General features: G+C 38.7%; 1 protein-coding gene across 1 annotated transcript in view; it reads left to right on the forward strand.

Moving 5' to 3' along the window:
• Positions 1-21292, forward strand: part of FOCAD (focadhesin) — a 335374-nt gene that overhangs the window by 254604 nt on the left and 59478 nt on the right. Inside the window, exons 26-30 of the mRNA XM_006140328.3 lie at positions 460-576; positions 2990-3228; positions 7526-7615; positions 17913-18060; positions 20109-20228. Of these exons, the coding sequence (XP_006140390.1) occupies positions 460-576; positions 2990-3228; positions 7526-7615; positions 17913-18060; positions 20109-20228 (714 nt within the window). The remainder of the gene's footprint in view (positions 1-459; positions 577-2989; positions 3229-7525; positions 7616-17912; positions 18061-20108; positions 20229-21292) is intronic.

The raw sequence follows: 21292 nt of genomic DNA on the forward strand, positions 1-21292 counted from the left end.
GCAGTCACTTCTGATAAGTCTTGCATAAAAGGTAAATTTTGGGCCAGCAGATGGCATGGAGGTTAAGGCTCTAAATCCCACATAGCCAGTTCCAGTCCTGGACCTGTGGCTTGAAAATCACCCCAAGTGCATGTGCTTGCATGCCCAAAATCTCAAGAGGAGACTGGAGGAGAAGGGCTTGCAGCATGGGGGATGATTTGTCATATTGTCTCTTTTTCTCTGCCCCCTCCTTCTTTCTCTAATGAGCAAATGTACCCTATAACAAAAACTAAAATAATCTTATTTTTATTGGCACAAGTGAGGATATATATTTACTTGATGTACTCCAAGCAGATGTAATTTTTTTTTATAATAGAACTTCATTACTTAATACAGAGGAGATTGTCTTCTAGATCTAGAAATAATGTTGAGCGTTGTTTCCATTTCTCCATTATCATTTTATGTTGTCTTCATCTGCAGGCTCAGCCTAATTTCCTTCCAATGAAGGATTGGGTTTCTATGGTGCTTGATACTCTCCTGGTCATTGTGGATAGCCATTACCAACCCAGAGGACAACTTTTTTCCTGGTTTTATTATGTAAGTGTGAGAAATAAAAAATAATCAGAAAACTCAAGGGGTGACTCTTCTGACATCAGTTACTCACCTGAAATCCATGGCCCAGTGTTGTAATTCTCAGCCCTACCTGTATGTTAGAGTCAGCTGGGGAACTTAAATATGAAGGAGGAAAAAGCTGATGTATAGCCCCCAACACGTCCCCCAGTTTAGTTGCTTAGGGTGAGCATCAGCATTTGGCAAGTTCTCAAGGTCATTCTGATGCATAGTCAGGATCAAGGGCTACAGCTGTGATAGACTAATGTGGGGATACTGAGTTTCTAGTCATAGTGTTTTCAGTTCAGGGACTGTGGCCACAGGCAGTTCCATCTCTTTAGGCTTATTTTTGCTTTAGTTATAAAATGAGGGGATTGAACAGGATCCTTCATAGTGATTATGGCCCTTGGTTTAGCCCTTGTTAGTTTTGAAACTAGTTACTGGACATTTAACCTGTAATATTATAGTTTTTCTTACCTGGAAAACGAGAGTACAAATAAATGCTTTGTCTATCTTCTGAAAGACTGTGAGAATCACATTATTTAAGTTTTGTAAAAATGTTTTGAAAGCTTGAAATACTCTATAAAAACAAAGTAATGTTGATCATGAAGAAGTATCTGTTACCCAGTCAGTTTCTGTCTTCATGCTTAGGTCTGAAGATTTGTAGCAAAATAAAAATACTTTTTGTCAATTTTCCCTTTATTAGTTGTAGGGTGTACTTTATTTCTGTATCTGTGTAGAATTATTTTCACTCTAGCCTATCCCTATCCATTGCTCAGGGAATTATAGTGATCATGGGACAATCAACTGAGTAGCAGAGGATTGTAGTTCATTTAAATAAAAATATAGCTCAGCTCCTGAACTGTTGCTAAGATTACCAATTTAGCCTGAAACCCATTGCCTAAGGTCTTCTCTGTACATTTTGTATGCTTCTGTCCTCCTGCCCTTGGGAGGACCTGGTATGTGTCATCTGGGGCTTAAGGTCTGCAGCTAGATTTTTAACCATATTTGATGATAAACAATGCTTACTGGATGGTGTAGAATTAAATTGGAAAATAGATTATGCTCAAAAAAGTAATTCTTTATTATGATTTGCTTTCTGTCAGAAACATTCTTCTTTGTTTAAGGATGGAAGGAAAACGTGTTTAGAAGTTTGTTGGGACTCTTTACATTAACAGTCTGATTCAGAAATTCACCAGAAAAGGACATTGTAGGAGATTTTTAATAGTTTTGTACAGTTCTCGCCAAATAACAAAAAATAACTCCTTTAATAGCCACCTCAGGTTTGCCTGTTACCTTTGTGATTTTTGCTTTATTTACTTTTCAAAGCCCTATTTCAAAATTCACTTCCTTTATTTCCTGTGTCCTAGCAGCTGGGTCATTCTGAGCACCATGGTCTTTATATAACAGTATATTAACTTAAAGTATAACTTAGTACATGACTGGTTTTGTGTTTCTTAAAGACCAAAACTTAAGAGCGTGAAGGGTCATAGAATTAAAAATACATTTTAATGTGCTTTGACTACAAGTGACAACACCACTTTTATGGTACATTTGAAAATTTTAAATGGATAGTAGTGAGAAATGATAAATGGGCTTTCTTCCTCACTTGAGACATATTTATAAATGTGGATAATGTCTGGTAATGCTTCTAACATGCGATTCTTACAGAAGCTGTTCATATTTAGTTGCTCTGTCATTTTATTAGGGCTGCTAATTCATTGCTCCCCACCCCCATAATTATATATAGGAAAGAGCGTATAGAGTTCTCCATTTCATTTTGAATAGCTGGTTATTGCTTTCTAACCAGAGGCTTTTAGAATTTCAACTTCCTTTTTAATTAAAAGGAATTAACCCCCTGTAGGAAATAATCCATCTACTGGGAAGTGTTCCCACCAAAAATTTTGGGAGATGTGCCAATAGATCCCTGTGCTAAACTTACACTTGATTCTTCATTTTCAACTTGAACATTTTTCTTCCTTTCCCCCCCCTTCCTAGAAAATGCCTAGCTTTCTGTGTATTTATAATGTGGCTTGTGGGGTTTGTCCAAATTCAGATAGCTGCATTTTGCATTTTGCAATATATATGCTTGTGGGTTTTTAAAAACACTAAAATTATTTCAAGTTGTAAAGTGAGAGAATTTACAACTTTTAAAAGACACTTCTAATGTGGTTTTTCAAATTTAAAAGGATATTATTAGCTCAACGATTATTAATAGCAAATTGTTTTCTTAAGAGTGAAAGCATAACCTAGAGACAAACACATTAAGATTTAATTTTGTTTTTTGGCAGGGGGAGATCTCAGAAACCTGTATTGTTGTGTACAGTGCCTTTGTGTTAGGTGTGCTTCCTCATGTTTGAACAAAAGGCTAACCCTGTTTTCTTTCTTTGGCATGTCCTAGAAATCCTATTCTGGGGAAAACACAGCGAGTGCCATTGCCCGTTCCGCTGCCGCCACGGCTTTGTCTCTCCTTGTGCCAGTTTTCATTATCTCTTGCAAAGAGAAGGTTGAGGAAATCCTGAACATGCTGACTGCCAGGTTACCTGGGAAACCGAGTGCTGATGAGTCTCAAGCCGTGCAAATCCACATGGGCCTTGCTTTGGGGATGTTTCTCTCACGCTTGTGTGAAGAGAAACTCAGGTACAGTTTATTAAAATATTCCTGTTTCCTCTGTGTGACCTAGGCAAAGGATTTTGCATGCATACAGCCCACATAGATAAACATTGTATTCGAGCAATCCTGTGGTTCCTAAACTCTTTGGGATGGACAAGTCAATCCTTCATTATCTTTAATGAGTAAATTTTGTCTTTCTAAAATACCTTCATATAGATGTTAAGGTATCTTGAGGGTTGCTAGTGTTAGAGTGATTGTTATTTGAAAATCATTTCATACTTAGGTGGTAGTCCTGGGTACATCTGTATAATTGGCGTGAGCAAAAGTCTAATCGTATGGTGCAATAAGAAAAGCTTCTCTTTTTTCAGATTTACATGGGATGAAAATAATTGCTGATCTTTTATTGATATTATTAGGAAAGGATTGGGGTATCCCTGGTACCTGAGGAATATGTGGAATCATTGAATCATCTGAGAACTGCATGTACCCAGCTTTAAATATTGCTTTTATCCTGTGCCCTGGATACATTTTATAATCCTTGAAGAGCCTTAATCTGTGCATATTATGCTGTGTACTTTATTTAGTTTGCTCATTTTTGAACTGCTACCTTTACCCTTGAATGGAGCTGATGGAATATAAAAACCCAAATGAAAAATTTCACTAAATGAGAAAGTTTTTTATGCCTGAATCTACTTTAGTTTATTGTTCACACTCTTTTTTTTTTAATAACAAATCTTAGAATTACATACATCCAAATTGATTGTAGTGTGATTCAACCCAAATACTGGGTTATCATGAGTGTTTCAATGCCAATGTCTTGACATTGAGCTTCACTTTCCTGCGTTGGAAATAGGAGAGTAGAGCGTGGTATCCCGTTGTGATGTTAGACGTCCTTAAACTTTCCTAGTTGTCAGAAACTAGTTGTCCAAACACAAGAACTGGTGTGTATATGAATAATCTGGATGGCAGTATGCTGTCTTTAGATTTAAGTTTGAAACCAGTAAGTTAAGTTTGTTTTTGTAATTTACATAGTTTGCATAAATATCAATTTATGGAACTTTTATTTATTTATTTTTTTGGAGAGGTTTTTGCTATAGAATGCGTGTACTCGCCGGACAGACAGACAGAAAGTGAGAAATCACCCCCAGGAGAGATTGCCATGCCGTAATCCCTTCTCCTCCATTCTCCTCTCGGGATCTTGGGCATGCACACACATGCATCTGGTGTGAGTTTAAGCCACTGAGTCCGGGACTTGAACTGTGGTCGGCTACATAGGAGTCCAGTGACATAGCCATTACGCTAACTGCTGATCCCAATTTATGGAACTTTTATGAGAACTGCTGTCAAGTTGGGGAAATACTATATTTCAGATAATTATTTTCAGTGTTTGGGAACATCTGTCAGATGATTACCTTGGTCTTTGCAATCAGAAATGAAATATGTCCGCAGTAGTTGTTCAACAGCATTAATACATAGAGGTCTTGCTGGACATGAATGAGAAACGGCATTTTGCATGTAATTTAACTGTTATATGTCTGTGTGTATGACAAATACAAATTATTTTTATTTATTTCTTTGAGAAATTTTTGCTATAGGCTGTGTGTGCTTGCCAGAGATACAGAGAGAGATAGAGAGACAGAAGGAGAAAAATGACCCCCTGGAAGGAGGGCCATACCACAGTCTCTTCTCCTCCATTCTCCTCTCAGGATTTTGGGCATGCACACACACGTGCCTGGCATGAGTTTTAAGCTGTCAGGTCCTGGACTTGAACCACTGTTGGCCATGTGGGAGTCCAGTACCTTACACACTGCACCACCTGCTGCTCCTAAACCAAAGTATTTTTATGGACTTAACATTAAAATGATTTTTCCCTCCCTATTTGCTGCTATCCTGCAAATGGGCAGTTCTTCACCATCTGTGTTCCTACTTTTCCTTCAGTATCTTTTCAAGCAATAGTTTTACAACTAAAATGAGCTATGAAGATTTAATTCTGGTCAGCTCATTGCATCCTATCTGGCTCTGGCTTTTTTCTTTATTAACTTTGGATGAGATGCTCATGGTTTCAAGGTTGAGAAGCTTGCAATTTTGGTGCCTGAAGAAACTAGCAGTGATTCCCCTAAAACACTCATCCCTGGCTTAGATTGCTTTCCATTCTTGTCCATCTTCTTTGAATTTGCACTTGCACGAATTGTGGGCAAGGATACCATGAAGCTCTTCTTGTGGCTGAGTGGCCCCAGACTAACTACTGGCTTTTCCCTAACGTTCCTGCGTTTGACAGCATCACCCTTATTCACAGGGTCTACGCATTAGTACCGCAGTCAGTGGTATAATTATTCATGGCTCCCAGTTTCTTGCAGCAGCGCAATCTGAAATATTTGCTGTTTGTACTAATAAATAATTTACTTGATATAGACACTGTCACCAGATAATGACCTTTGATGAGAAAAATTTTCTAAAATAAAGATTAGTGTTGTAAGGGCTATTGATTGAAGAATCAGTGACATCAAATAAGTGGTACAAATTGGTTCCTTACGGGAACAGGTTTAGGACAATATGTTGGTTCTGAGAGTGAAAAATCAACTTGTAGAAGAGAATTATAGCAATCAATCCATTTTTTTGCTAAGGCTTATGAAAAAGTCTTCTGAATAAGTTCCTATCCAGAATTTACTCAGAAAACTGTTATTCCAAACCGTATTGCTTCTGTCAAAGCCCCGAGAGGGTACAAGTATGATCTCTCAAGCATTTATTTAGGATATGTAAGTATATTTTACTCAAAACGATAAATTTAATAGGATTTAATTAAAACTTGAGAATGTGTGTGTGTGTGTTTATGTGTGTGTGTGTTCATGTGTGTGCGTGTATGTGTGTGTATACTTCTCTCATTGCAAAATATAGTTCATCTTGGCCCAGTCTCTGCAGTCATAGTTTAGGAAGACATTATTTGAAGTGCTCTTTGACTGGCTACCATTCCTGGTGCTTCAATCAGTTCGTTAGCAGGACCTGGGGCAGCAGTATAACAGCTGAGGTGTGGAAGCCCTTGATAATAAAACATTGGGGATGAATCCTACAACTATGCCTGAAAAAGCCATAGAAGTACCTTTTAAGTTTTATTTTACTACACGTCTTAGTTCTTCACTAAGGCATTTACAATCACATTAATTACTTTATAAATGTATTGGGTCGTCAGAAAAGTCACGATGCATTTTTGCATAGAAAAATACATCATGACTTTTTCAATGACCCAGTATGTAAATGTAGGCCTATAGCTTTATTTATTTATTTTTTTTGGAGAGGTTTTCACTATAGGGCCCGTGCGCTCGCCAGACAGACAGAGAGAGACATAGAGACAGAAAGCGAGAAATCACCCCCCCCCGGGGGGATGATCACGCCGCAATCCCTTCTCCTCCATTCTCCTCTCGGGATCTTGGGCATGCATGCACAAGCGCCTGGCGTGAGTTTTAAGCCACCGGGTCCGGGACACGAACCGCGGTCGACTACGTGGGAGTCCAGCAACATAGCCATTACGCTAACTGCTGGTTCCTGCTATGTATAGCTTTTATTCCCATTAAGAAAAGTAAGTAAAGGAATGGAACTCCACATTGAGAAATGAAATAAAAAGTGACAGTCTTTGTGAGAAGAAAGTTTGAAATGATTATTGCTAATGTCAGATTAATAGATTAAGTATTTTAAAGAAAATTATCATTTTGGGACCAGCAGTTGGCGTAATGGCTATGTCGCTGGACTCCCACGTAGTCAACCGCGGTTCACGTCCCGGACCCGGTGGCTTAAAAACTCACGCCAGGCGCGTGTGTGTGCGTGCCCAAGATCCCAAGAGGAGAATGGAGGAGAAGGGATTGCGGCGTGACCATCCCCCCTGGGGGGTGATTTCTCGCTTTCTGTCTCTATGTCTCTCTCTGTCTGTCTGGCGAGCGCACGTGCCCTATAGTGAAAACCTCTCCAAAAATAAAAAAAAAAAGAAAATTATCAGTTTTAGAAATATTTATTTGGACTTCTGACTTTGTTTTTTATTTTTCAGTGATTTAAAGTATGGGCAGGATAAAAAAAAAATCCCAAGTAGGAGCATTAGGGTTTATTGGTTTGCAAATGGGTGATACTGCTCAGAAATCTAATTATTTAATATTTTCTTGGATATATTTTCTCTAACTGCAGAATATGTATATGTGAATCACTAACATTATTGCTATTTTAATTTTTTTTAAAGAACTAGCATTTCCAATAAAATATGGAAAGCAAAATATGTAAAGTATTTTACAAAGTTGAATGATTTAAAATAACTCATTTTTCTCTATTGGTCTTTACCCAGTGATATGTCTGGCCAGCAGATGAACCTTCTTCTGATGAAGTCTTTGGATGCCCTGGAAAATTGCTGCTTTGACACTAGTCTTGAATACAAGTATGTTGTTTCTACTTCCTTTCTAACAGATATGATACTTGGAGTTTGGCTCCTACTGTGCCATAAATGGTGCGTGCTATGTGAAGTATTCGTAGGATCCAATCATGAATTTCTTTGAAGAGTTTTTAGTAACAATAATAATAACCATGTAATTAAAGCTTATTTGTCCTGGAACCTATGTTTCACCAATAGATAATTTGCTTAAACATAAAACAACAAATATCATTTTGTGGCCTAATCTTTTCATTGTAGGACTATTGTTTTCTCTTGTATTTATCATATGAGACATATATATGGCGACCTGGGTACATGATTTAGCCTTTTTAAAGATATTTTGAACCATTGAAATTTGACTAGGCCAAGAGAGCCTTTCACCCATGTTTCCCTGTGAAATTCAATGGCTGAGGAATCAAAATGGAAACAAACAGGTTATACCAGATTTTCCTAACCTGCCAAACATTAACAGATCTTTATTTACTCCACAGACATGTTTCCATTAGGCTAAATATCTTTCATTTGTCTTCTCATTTCAGTAATGAAAGATACAAAAGTAAAAGAAATAATCAGAAAGGAATGCTTCAAAAAGAATAGTGGTAAACATACGCGTTTGGTTAGACATGAAATGTTTCAGTTTGTCTATGTGATTTGTACGGTTGAATATATGGTTTTGTTAGGATTTGTAAAATATTGACTATTGAGGACATATATTGTATCTTTTTGGACATCTACATTTTTGGAACCTCAGTTTTGATCCTCTAGGATTTATTACTGGGAAACGCAACAGATTAGAAACACTAACATCCAAGCTATTAACTCATTTTCCTTTTGCTATTGTGTACACTGTTAAATATGAGTTAAATCAGTGTTTCATGTCCATCCTTTACAACGTAATAATCTAAAACTACATTCATACCATCCAGCCTGTTAGGGTCAGACTAACGAAAGAGTAAATGACCCGGTAGTGGTAACTGCATGCATAAAGGATTCCATCGTGAGTAAAAGCCAAATGTCCACTTAGTAGCTTATAGTTATGGGATCTTCTTTTGGATGCAGGCTAAGAGTGGATAAGAACCGTTACACTCACCCAGTTTATCAAGAAACGTGTTGGGGATCAAACTACATTTTAAGACCATGGTTCGAGTACAGGACAAGAAAGAGTGATGGCATAGTTGAAGTCTCTTGGAAATAGACAATTATTAATGGGGGTTAGTGAGACATTTTGTTATTATTTGAGTCTAATGAAAAGTTTTTATTTCAAGGCTAATTCATACACTAGTATTGTTGACCTTTATAATTGAGGAGTAAGGTATTTTTTTGTCATCTGTTTTTCTCCCCCTTTTACATTCTTCTTCCTATCTCTCCCCTACCCCAAGATTTTCATTTTAGCTGCAACTCATAGTGCTTTGAAGTTTTGAAAGATTTTGCTATTAAAATGCTGCCATCATTTAGCCAGTTAAAATGATAAGGAATGACTTTTATATACTGCTTCCACAGTTTATAGGAAGGTTGTTTGAATGTAAGGACCACTAGGATAATAGGATTAGCTACAGCATAACTATTTATGCTCTTAAAAACATCTAAGGGTAGGGAACCAGCAGTTAGCGTAATGGCCATGTCGCTGTACTCTCATGTAGTCGACCGCGGTTCGCGTCCCGGACCCGGTGGCTTAAAACCCACGCATGTGCGTGTGTGCCCAAGATCCTGAGAGGAGAATGGAGGAGAAGGGATTGCGGCGTGGCCATCCCCTCTGGGGGGTGATTTCTCGCTTTCTGTCTTTCTGTCTCTCTCTGTCTGTCTGGCAAGCGTATGCGCCCTATAGTAAAAAACCTCTCAAAAAAAAAACAAAATCTAAGGGTAGTTTATTTTATGTTTAAACAGATTTAATTTTGAGATTTATTTTGTTATTAATGAGATTCTTATTTATTTCTTACCTTTTTTTCTTGATTCTTCTTTTTTTAAAATTTATTAGTTTGCTATAACGTACTACGGAGTATGTGTACTCACTAGAAACACAGAGAAAGAGAGAGAAATCACTCCATAGGGGAGATGGCCATGCTGCAATCCCTTCTCCTCCATTCTCTTCTTGGGAATCTGGGCATGGACACACACACGCCCAGCATGACTTTCAAGTCGGCAGTCCAGGACTCGAACTATGCAGTCAGGTCATGCGGGATCTAGCAACTTTAACCGCCATGCCAACTACTGACCAGATTCTTATCATCTTACATTCATAGAACAGCATATTTGGAAGAGGAAAGAGTAGTCCTGGCCTGGGAACTAGTCCTACAAAGGAAAGTAGGATAGGGTTATTAAAAATTTCTTGTCCCTTGATTGAACCATTCCTTGTCTATTAGAGCCCAGTTAGAAGTCTGGTTCTTTCAAAAGCCTTTCCTTGATCCTCTCAAAACTGTTTTCCTTCAGTTAATGAGATTTAGTATTTTGTCATTCCTAATGCTTTGGGGGGTGTGGGTTCTTCAATATTGTTCTGTCTCCAGCTCCAGGTTCACATACTACTTTACTGAGCCACCCTATACAGAATTAGGCATTTTGCCTTTGTTTCTTCTGTAATTAGGTTCTTATCACAATCTAAAAGAGGTGTAAAACAGGAATCATCATCCCTTTGGTTTGCAGGTAAAGAAAGGGAGTCTCAGACAGGAGGCTTGTTCAAGGCATTTCACAAGTGGTGGAGCCAGGAGAGGGCCCTAGGTCATCTGATTCAAAATCATTTTTCTTTCTCTTACACAGTACAGTGTGGAGAACACATGTTGATAGAAAGAATTTTGATGCTTGACAGTGTGATGTTTGTTATTTATTTTTTCCTGACATATGAGTGTTGCCCACTATAACAAAAAAAAAAATCTTTGTGTTTTTGTTTGTCTAACTAGGCCAAGGCTCATGGCATAAATGAATGCCTGGATAAATGGCTCGTGGCATAAAATATCCACCTGTCTAGTGAAATTGCAGTAGTCTAGGCCAGTCCTCCCTCAAGTGAAATAGTGGAAGTGTTACTAGGAGGTGGTTAATAGATCTGGGAGCGTGCTACCTCAAGTGATAGAATTCACCCAGAGCAAATTCACCACGCTTCCCTGATTTAACGGCGTGTCCCTGCTGAGAGAACCCAGCACCTGGGCTGCCTTGTGTTTGTGTTCCCATCACTAACGTTTTGCTGCCATCTAGTGGTTTTTTCGGGTCCCATTGCAGTCATCACACTCCTATGGTAGGAACGCTATCCATCAATAACCTGAGCTTTGGTTAATAACTATTGAGCTTTCACAAATACAGTCACATTTGTATAGCATTTTGTAAAGGGCAAAGCACTACACAAATGTTAACGGTTATTAGACCTAATTACTATATCGTTTAGCACTTAATTTGCAGGATTCCCTACTATGAACTTGGGAATTGAAAACTCATGTCTGGTTCATTTTAGAAAAGTATATTATTATATATATTATATTAATATAGCAATGTAAATATCAGAATTGCATAGCTTTTGTGTGTCATGTTTTCTTTTTGATGATATTTTAATATATTCTGATAAGAGAAATAAGTAATGACATAACAGGATATAGAATTTCAAACTCAAATTCTCTTTATCATTTTTAGCACTGTTATAGGACATTTAAGTTAATTCTAAAACCTCGCTTTTATACCTTATATTATAACTTGCTTTTATTTCATCTGTCTGAAACACCAACAAATCTATTTGTTTTCAATGGATAGAATGGTGTGACAGGTACCTCTGCCCATGCTCTTCTTGGTTCCGAGCTGGCAGGCATGTCCAGGTGAGAATGAAGTGAACGCATAGAAATACTGAACTGAGCCCCTGTGGGCATCTTCAAGACACAGGTTAAAAGTAAACACATTAAAATGTAAATGATTTGGAAAGCAGAGGAAATATGAGCAATAATGCTTTTAGACTACCCTTTTTTTTTTGAGAGAGAGAGAGAGAGGTTTTTGCTATAGGGCACATGCACTCCCTAGAAATACACAGAGAGACAGAGAGACAGAAAGTGAGAAATCACCCCCCAGGGGGGATGGCCACGCCGCAATCCCCTCTCCTCCATTCTCCTCTCAGGATATTGGGCACACACGCACACTCAACTGGTGTGAGCTGAAACCACTGGGTCTGGGACTCGAACTGCGGTAGACTGCATGGGAGTCCAGCGACATAGCCGTTACACCAACTTTTGGTTCCTAGACTGCCTTCCTGATGCATACTGGAGAGTTGAGACAAATTAGAGGGAAGTTATTTAGAAGGTCATTATATGCACCTGTTCTCACATACTGGCATATGTTTTTACATAGATTATGTATTCATGTATTATGACACTCAGTTGTAGCAGTGAGTAGAGTTACTAGTAAGTCATCACCTTGCCAAGGAATAATAATTGCTGTGATCATTTTTAGGTAAATGTGAATTAGAAACGGAGCTGTCTTTTTCTGAGCTTTTGTACCCATATATCTTAACATGGTAAAGGAGGAGCTTCTGTTCAGGCGATAGAGATTTTTGTGTGTCCAGGAGAAGCCTAAAAAGCAAGACATAGATACTTACCTGTATATCGAGAAGATGAACCCCAGTACTTACTTGAGTAAGCTTGGAAAGGAATCCTATTTCCACATGAACTCAGCATCTCTCTTACTTAAATTAGAGTGGCAAAAAATAGAAATCGAGTTTTCTTGATTAAATCTTGGCTAATATATTCAGTAGATTTTATCACTCAGAAATTTCCTCTCTAACCAAACATAAAAACTGAATCTTAGTGGTTTTTTTTTTTTCTCCCTCCTCCAATAGATCTTTTCTTTGTTCTAGACTCTTAAAATTCTTCATTTGCTCACTTCTCAGTAAATATTGGTTGTATGCCTACATGAAACAAGCAGTGTTTGAGATACCATGGATGTTATAATTAGGAAAAAACAGAAAAGGTACCAACCCTGGGCCAGCCCCAGAGCCTGGTGTTTAGGGGAGCTGGATCCTACATGGCTGAACTTGGTCCAAGTCCCAGCCCAGTGACTCGAAACACAGGCTGTTTGCATGTGCGTGCCTACCTCAAGTTCCTACAGGATGCAGAGATGGAGAAATGGATTGCAGATGATTACACCCCATTAGGCCCCATTAGTCCCTTGCCCTCTCCCCCATCTGTGTCTCACTCCGGCCAGCACATGCGTCCTTTGGCAATTTTTTAAAAAAGAGAGAAAGAGAAAAAAGTAAAGAGCTTGCAGGATAGGGAAGGGATTATAATCAAACAGTCTCCCAAATAATCCTCATCAGAGTTTATAATTAAATTTTATGAAGTAAATTAGTACAGAGTGCCGTGGGAATGTATTAAAGAGGTTTCCTGCTGGGCTAGGGAAGGTGTCCCTGAGGAAGTTGTATTTGAAATCTTAAGCGTGTCAGTTAAATAGTCAAAGAGGGAGCAACAGTCAAATTTTTCAAAGTATTAATCAAATTTTGTCTAATTTTATCTTTGGTCTAATTCTGTCAAATATTCATTTGCATAAATGTAGAAAGATAGCCAAAAAAACCCCTCCCTTTGGATTATAAATTAAAACAAAGCCTTCCAACCCATATTAATCAAGAGTAGCCTTTCCTCCTTCAAAAAGGTAATTTGCCTCGGGAACCAGCAGTTAGCGTAATGGCTATCTGATTCAAAATCATTTTTCTTTCTCTTACACAGTACAGTGTGGAGAACACATGTTGATAGAAAGAATTTTGATGCTTGACAGTGTGATGTTTGTTATTTATTTTTTCCTGACATATGAGTGTTGCCCACTATAACAAAAAAAAAAATCTTTGTGTTTTTGTTTGTCTAACTAGGCCAAGGCTCATGGCATAAATGAATGCCTGGATAAATGGCTCGTGGCATAAAATATCCACCTGTCTAGTGAAATTGCAGTAGTCTAGGCCAGTCCTCCCTCAAGTGAAATAGTGGAAGTGTTACTAGGAGGTGGTTAATAGATCTGGGAGCGTGCTACCTCAAGTGATAGAATTCACCCAGAGCAAATTCACCACGCTTCCCTGATTTAACGGCGTGTCCCTGCTGAGAGAACCCAGCACCTGGGCTGCCTTGTGTTTGTGTTCCCATCACTAACGTTTTGCTGCCATCTAGTGGTTTTTTCGGGTCCCATTGCAGTCATCACACTCCTATGGTAGGAACGCTATCCATCAATAACCTGAGCTTTGGTTAATAACTATTGAGCTTTCACAAATACAGTCACATTTGTATAGCATTTTGTAAAGGGCAAAGCACTACACAAATGTTAACGGTTATTAGACCTAATTACTATATCGTTTAGCACTTAATTTGCAGGATTCCCTACTATGAACTTGGGAATTGAAAACTCATGTCTGGTTCATTTTAGAAAAGTATATTATTATATATATTATATTAATATAGCAATGTAAATATCAGAATTGCATAGCTTTTGTGTGTCATGTTTTCTTTTTGATGATATTTTAATATATTCTGATAAGAGAAATAAGTAATGACATAACAGGATATAGAATTTCAAACTCAAATTCTCTTTATCATTTTTAGCACTGTTATAGGACATTTAAGTTAATTCTAAAACCTCGCTTTTATACCTTATATTATAACTTGCTTTTATTTCATCTGTCTGAGACACCAACAAATCTATTTGTTTTCAATGGATAGAATGGTGTGACAGGGACCTCTGCCCATGCTCTTCTTGGTTCCGAGCTGGCAGGCATGTCCAGGTGAGAATGAAGTGAACGCATAGAAATACTGAACTGAGCCCCTGTGGGCATCTTCAAGACACAGGTTAAAAGTAAACACATTAAAATGTAAATGATTTGGAAAGCAGAGGAAATATGAGCAATAATGCTTTTAGACTACCCTTTTTTTTTTGAGAGAGAGAGAGAGAGGTTTTTGCTATAGGGCACATGCACTCCCTAGAAATACACAGAGAGACAGAGAGACAGAAAGTGAGAAATCACCCCCCAGGGGGGATGGCCACGCCGCAATCCCCTCTCCTCCATTCTCCTCTCAGGATATTGGGCACACACGCACACTCAACTGGTGTGAGCTGAAACCACTGGGTCTGGGACTCGAACTGCGGTAGACTGCATGGGAGTCCAGCGACATAGCCGTTACACCAACTTTTGGTTCCTAGACTGCCTTCCTGATGCATACTGGAGAGTTGAGACAAATTAGAGGGAAGTTATTTAGAAGGTCATTATATGCACCTGTTCTCACATACTGGCATATGTTTTTACATAGATTATGTATTCATGTATTATGACACTCAGTTGTAGCAGTGAGTAGAGTTACTAGTAAGTCATCACCTTGCCAAGGAATAATAATTGCTGTGATCATTTTTAGGTAAATGTGAATTAGAAACGGAGCTGTCTTTTTCTGAGCTTTTGTACCCATATATCTTAAGATGGTAAAGGAGGAGCTTCTGTTCAGGCGATAGAGATTTTTGTGTGTCCAGGAGAAGCCTAAAAAGCAAGACATAGATACTTACCTGTATATCGAGAAGATGAACCCCAGTACTTACTTGAGTAAGCTTGGAAAGGAATCCTATTTCCACATGAACTCAGCATCTCTCTTACTTAAATTAGAGTGGCAAAAAATAGAAATCGAGTTTTCTTGATTAAATCTTGGCTAATATATTCAGTAGATTTTATCACTCAGAAATTTCCTCTCTAACCAAACATAAAAACTGAATCTTAGTGGTTTTTTTTTTCTTTTTCTCCCTCCTCCAATAGATCTTTTCTCTGTTCTAGACTCTTAAAATTCTTCATTTGCTCACTTCTCAGTAAATATTGGTTGTATGCCTACATGAAACAAGCAGTGTTTGAGATACCATGGATGTTATAATTAGGAAAAAACAGAAAAGGTACCAACCCTGGGCCAGCCCCAGAGCCTGGTGTTTAGGGGAGCTGGATCCTACATGGCTGAACTTGGTCCAAGTCCCAGCCCAGTGACTCGAAACACAGGCTGTTTGCATGTGCGTGCCTACCTCAAGTTCCTACAGGATGCAGAGATGGAGAAATGGATTGCAGATGATTACACCCCATTAGGCCCCATTAGTCCCTTGCCCTCTCCCCCATCTGTGTCTCACTCCGGCCAGCACATGCGTCCTTTGGCAATTTTTTAAAAAAGAGAGAAAGAGAAAAAAGTAAAGAGCTTGCAGGATAGGGAAGGGATTATAATCAAACAGTCTCCCAAATAATCCTCATCAGAGTTTATAATTAAATTTTATGAAGTAAATTAGTACAGAGTGCCGTGGGAATGTATTAAAGAGGTTTCCTGCTGGGCTAGGGAAGGTGTCCCTGAGGAAGTTGTATTTGAAATCTTAAGCGTGTCAGTTAAATAGTCAAAGAGGGAGCAACAGTCAAATTTTTCAAAGTATTAATCAAATTTTGTCTAATTTTATCTTTGGTCTAATTCTGTCAAATATTCATTTGCATAAATGTAGAAAGATAGCCAAAAAAACCCCTCCCTTTGGATTATAAATTAAAACAAAGCCTTCCAACCCATATTAATCAAGAGTAGCCTTTCCTCCTTCAAAAAGGTAATTTGCCTCGGGAACCAGCAGTTAGCGTAATGGCTATGTCGCTGGACTCCCACGTAGTCGACCACGGTTCGTGTCCCGGACCCGGTGGCTTAAAACTCACGCCGGGCGCGTGTGCGTGCGTGCCCAAGATCCCGAGAGGAGAAAGGAGGAGAAGGGATTGCGGCGTGACCATCCCCCCGGGGGGGTGATTTCTCGCTTTCTGTCTCTATGTCTCTCTCTGTCTGTCTGGCGAGCGCACGCGCCCTACAGTGAAAAATCTCTCCAAAAAAAAAAAGGTAATTTGCCTCAAAAACATGAGGTATTCAGGTATTAGGTGTTGATTTGATGGAGTTAAAAATGCATCTTACTAGTTGAGTCTGAAGTTCATGTAAGCTCTAACAGTAGTTCTGCTTGATTAATGATGGATTATTCCTGCAGCAGATTCTTTACAAAAGATGTGCTGATGCCAGATTTTTATGCATTAGAAACTAGAAAGACATACTTGAGATATGCTGCCTTCTCATAGGCATCGCATCATGGCATCTTGCAGGGCACAGAGAGGGGCCTTGGCTTTGGCAGATGGAGCAGAAGGCAGGGAATAAAACATCCCCTTGCTCTGGCCATGCTCTGCTGGAAGCTCTCTGTGTGACCTTGAGGAAATCATGTAGCCTATCCATCCTTCTGGATGTCTCTTATCAGATGTGGATGGTTCTTTTTGCACAGAGGTGTTGAAGTAACTAACATGTTCATAAACTGATGTGAAGGTTTTTGATGCCAGCCAAGAAAATAGATGCCATTTAAGAGCAAAATGATAAGACATACGGGCACTGAAATATGTTATTGGAGAAATGCCTTGGAATGTCTTCCTAAGCAGCAGATATTACGATGAGAGGCAAGCTAAATGGCAGTGAAGATAATTTCTGAAAAACTCAGTATTTCCTCTATTTGTAAAATAATAATGATGACAAAAGCTTTTTTTAAGGAAAAAAAAGTAAAAATTTATCACCGGCTGCATTATTTTATCACACTAACTTGAAGTTTTCGGAGAGAACAATTCTTTTCTTTATGTGGATATTTATTCTTTCAGAAGAATCGGGGCACAAAGCCCCAGATTCCAATTGAATTGTCACATAGGGTAACTTTTGACAAGCCTGTCATTTGTCCATTTTCTTTCCTGACCCAATGGTATTCTACGAGATCAGAGGGGAGAGGAGGATTAATGTCATCGTGCATAGACCAATACATAGTTTCTTTAAGAAAGAAATTCCACTAGTTGAAGTTGACTAGGAAACACAAAGCCCTTAGCAGTACGTCATTATCATGATTTGCATTTGGCTCCTCTGTTATTAGTTAGATCCTCAGCTCATATCCTGAAATCCAGTCTTTTCTCTCTTTATGCAGTTAATCATAATGTACTCAACATGGAGAGGGGGTGGAGAGAGGACTTCGACATTTCCTTAAGGGCAGAAATAGATCTTGTTTACAACTTCTCCTTCCTTCAATATAGAGTTTTTAAGTCAAATGATCTCATGTTTTTGTCCAGTGGGTAAACGGCATTAGCACGGGCCATGGATTTCTATTTGGATATGAAGTTTTCCTCTTAAGAGGATAGATGGGTATCGCTTCATGGATCATGGCTCATAGGTTAGGCAGTAGAATTGCAATCAAAACATCTCATCTTAGATGTCAGAGCATTGTAAACTCCCATGGTAAGTAAAAAGCAATGATGTGGATTTTTCGTGGTTCTCATACCGCATCTCTTTTGGCCTCCAAGCACGGGCTGTATATTGGGAGTTGGACTTGTTCTGTCCCTCATGAGCCACAGCAACCAGATGGAGTCCCGAGTTCACGTGGCAGCATCACTTCGGAAGCTGTCTGCATACCTCGATGACAGCGAGAGCCAGAGCAGAACTTTTCAGGAGGTAGGAGACGGAGGTTACATATTCTTCCTTTTGTTGTCTTCTGTATTCTTGTTGCTGTTTATTTTTTACTTCTCATATTTTAGTAACCCTGCAAATTAAATTCTTCCTCAATTTTAACTGGGATAAAGAGGAAATCTGAGTGGCAGACAATGCGATGTTAGATCATAAGGTTTTCAAATTGCACAGCTGTTTTAAATCAACTTAGACTTAAATGTGTCATGTAAGATAAGAGCCTTCTGTGAATACCAAAACCCAAGTCAGCCCACTAGCAGGCACTTTCTAAGAAAGGCTGTAATTTCTGGAGGAAGGTTAAATGGAGACTTTTTAGAATTGTGCTCAAGCCAAATGTAACTTTTAAAAAACAGCCAGACCAGAAACAAGCTTAAGAAACTACAGATCGAAAGGCATTTGATTTTTTAAAAAAATGTCAGCTAGCATGAAAAATTATTGAGGAAATTCCCTTTTCCACACTTAATGAAAAGGTTTTTCTGTCTCAGAACAAAAATATGCAGAATTGGGGTCCATGTGACATGTTTCCCGTGTAATCCTTAGTTAGATGGAACGTTTAAGGCATGTGTCATGTCTGTCTCTTGTGCCCAGGTGAAGCTGAACTGCTTGTGTTCTTTTTTGGGAGAATCAGGGGATGACCTTGTGGCCTGGCCAGATTCTCCCTCTCATTAGAGCAGATTCTATTTTATCCCAGGCTGCCCATGAGCTATTGATGAGTACATAATGGCCACTGTGTTTCCCTGCTCAGCTCCTCTGCTTTCAGCAATAAGACTTGTTGAATTGGAGAATTTCTTTGGGGCACAGAGGGTTGATGTTTTGTTCTAAGACATGCACTACATTTCCATTTTTAAAGCAGTGTGGAGTATGATTTAAAGTACTCTTTTTTCTCTCTTTTTTCTTTTTTTTTTTTTGTAAGCAAAAGGACAAAATCTTACGGCCAAGGAGCAATTTGATTAATAAATTAAAGCAAGGATTTTTATAACTGATGCATCTGTCTGCCTTGATGTTTTGATTTATAAAGGCCTTAAGCAAGCAATTTTTTCTCCCCTCTGATGTTTTATTATCCAATTTCTACCTTAGAAACTGCTTACATTTTTCATGCTGCATCAACTAGTGCCAGAAGTTGAATTTTCCACTTTGTCTTCACAGTATCCTTATAAGGGAGGGTTTTTATCATGAAAGCATGAGGTAACTAGAAGAGGATGATTCATTTTGATTTGCAAAAATTGGGACTCAAATCAATTGAGTGACTTGCTCAAAGTTACTTTGCCAGTAAATGGTATTGTCTCCATTCCTAAGATTCTTTTTCTTTAAGGTTATTTGTTTGTTTATTCCATGAGCAAGAGAGAGAGGAAGAGACAGACAGCATCATGTCCCCCACCCCCCTCACACATACAGGTCTTGACATTACAGTACACTCCCAGTTTGAACTAATCCCAGATCATAGGCACATGTGTATCCCATATACTCAGGAGGTCTCAGATGCTTACCCAGAACCATCCCATGTGGATCAGCCTTGCAGAGTGTCATTTTACTGCTGTGCCACTGTCCAGCCCCTCCAAGAGAATTTTGACATACTTTCACTTCTTTGAATTTCCTCTCCTGTTTGACCTTGAATGGGAGTACATGGCGATTAGGAGCATTCACTGATAAAGAAAATCTCTTTCCTATAGCCGTTGGTAGGTGCTATGTGCTGGCATGATGTGATGAGTAAACTCAGAGTTACAGTCTGAAGAACTGGGTTTGAATCCAACCTCTGTCCTTTGCAAGCTATGTGTGATTAAGCCTCCAAGTCCTTATCTACAAAGCAGGAATAATGATACGTAATAATATAATGAGATGAAGTAGGAATAATGATACCCATCCTGACATTGTTATAATACCTTACACACCAAAATAGTGCCCAATAGTGTGGTAAATGCATTTGCCTCCAATACTTATTCTGAGAGAGAAGTCTGACAGAGTATTTCTGTCAGCCAAGCCATGTTCTTTTATTTTGCCTAAGGAGGAAATGTTTTCCTGCTGTATTTTTTTCTCAGGTCCTTGCCTACACCCTGAGCTGTGTGTGTACCTCAGCGTTCGGTGCTGGAATCATTGAGTCTGTGGAGGCCGAGGATATTATGAACAAGCTTCAGCTGTTAGTAGAGAACAACAAGCAGGTTGGAATGCATGCCCTGGTTATTTCTCTCTGCGGGTTTCATGCTGCTGCTAAGTCCTGCTTTTGACTTACTCTGAATTAGAGTCTAGCAGGATATTTTTTGTGTGTAGAATGGAGGGACTTCTAACTGCTCTCTTCTTTCATGATAGCCAACAGTTGCAAATGTTTTTTCTCTTCTTTTTCCCTGCGTCCTTCTGTAACATTCATTTTTGTCTTTTGTTTTTCTGTTTTGGTCTGAGAGAGTGTTGGTAAGCTTTTCTCTCTTTTGAACTAGTCTATATTTATAAAATTTTAGGATATATGGCTAGGAAACATGAGAGTAATGTAAGGCTAGAGACACAAATTTGTGAAGACATGACTGCATAGAGGACCCCAATAACGTCACACTTCATCAGCTTCATCAGCATTCAGGCAGAACATTGCTGCTCTTGATGGAATATGCAGAGGAACCTTTAAATTCCTGTAAAATTCCTGTAAATTAAATTAAGTTAAATACCCTTACAGTGTTCCTTCTGAAATAGTATTCAGTCTTAAAAATGAAGGAATTTCTGACATGTGTTGCCACATGGATGAACTCTGAGGATATTATGCTATGTGAAAGCAGCTGATCACAAAAATGCAAATACTGTGTGATTACACTTACATGAGTTACCTGGAGTAGCCAGAAACACAAGGACAGAAAGTAGAATGGTGATTTCTAGGGGTAGTGGGGAGGGAAGAATGGAAATTATTGTTTAATGGGTATAGAACTTTGGTTTTTCAAAATGAGAATTCTAGAGGTTGACAGTGGTATAAATAAAAATAGGATAATGACCTTATGGATATATTTAGTTACATGACCATATGAATATATTTAGTTTCACTGAACTGGTATTCATGTTAAGATGGTAAATTTATTTATTTTTGGAGGGGTTTTTGTTATAGGGTGCATGCGTTTGCCAGGAAGATAGAGACAGAGAGACAGAAAGTGAGAAATCACCAACCTCCCCCCAAGGGAGGGGATGGCCATGCCACAATCCCTTCTCCTCCATTCTCCTCTCGGAATCTTGGGCATGCACGCACACA

Source organism: Tupaia chinensis, unplaced genomic scaffold, assembly GCF_000334495.1.
Source record: "Tupaia chinensis unplaced genomic scaffold, TupChi_1.0 Scaffold000029_1, whole genome shotgun sequence".
Lineage (NCBI taxonomy): Eukaryota > Metazoa > Chordata > Mammalia > Scandentia > Tupaiidae > Tupaia > Tupaia belangeri.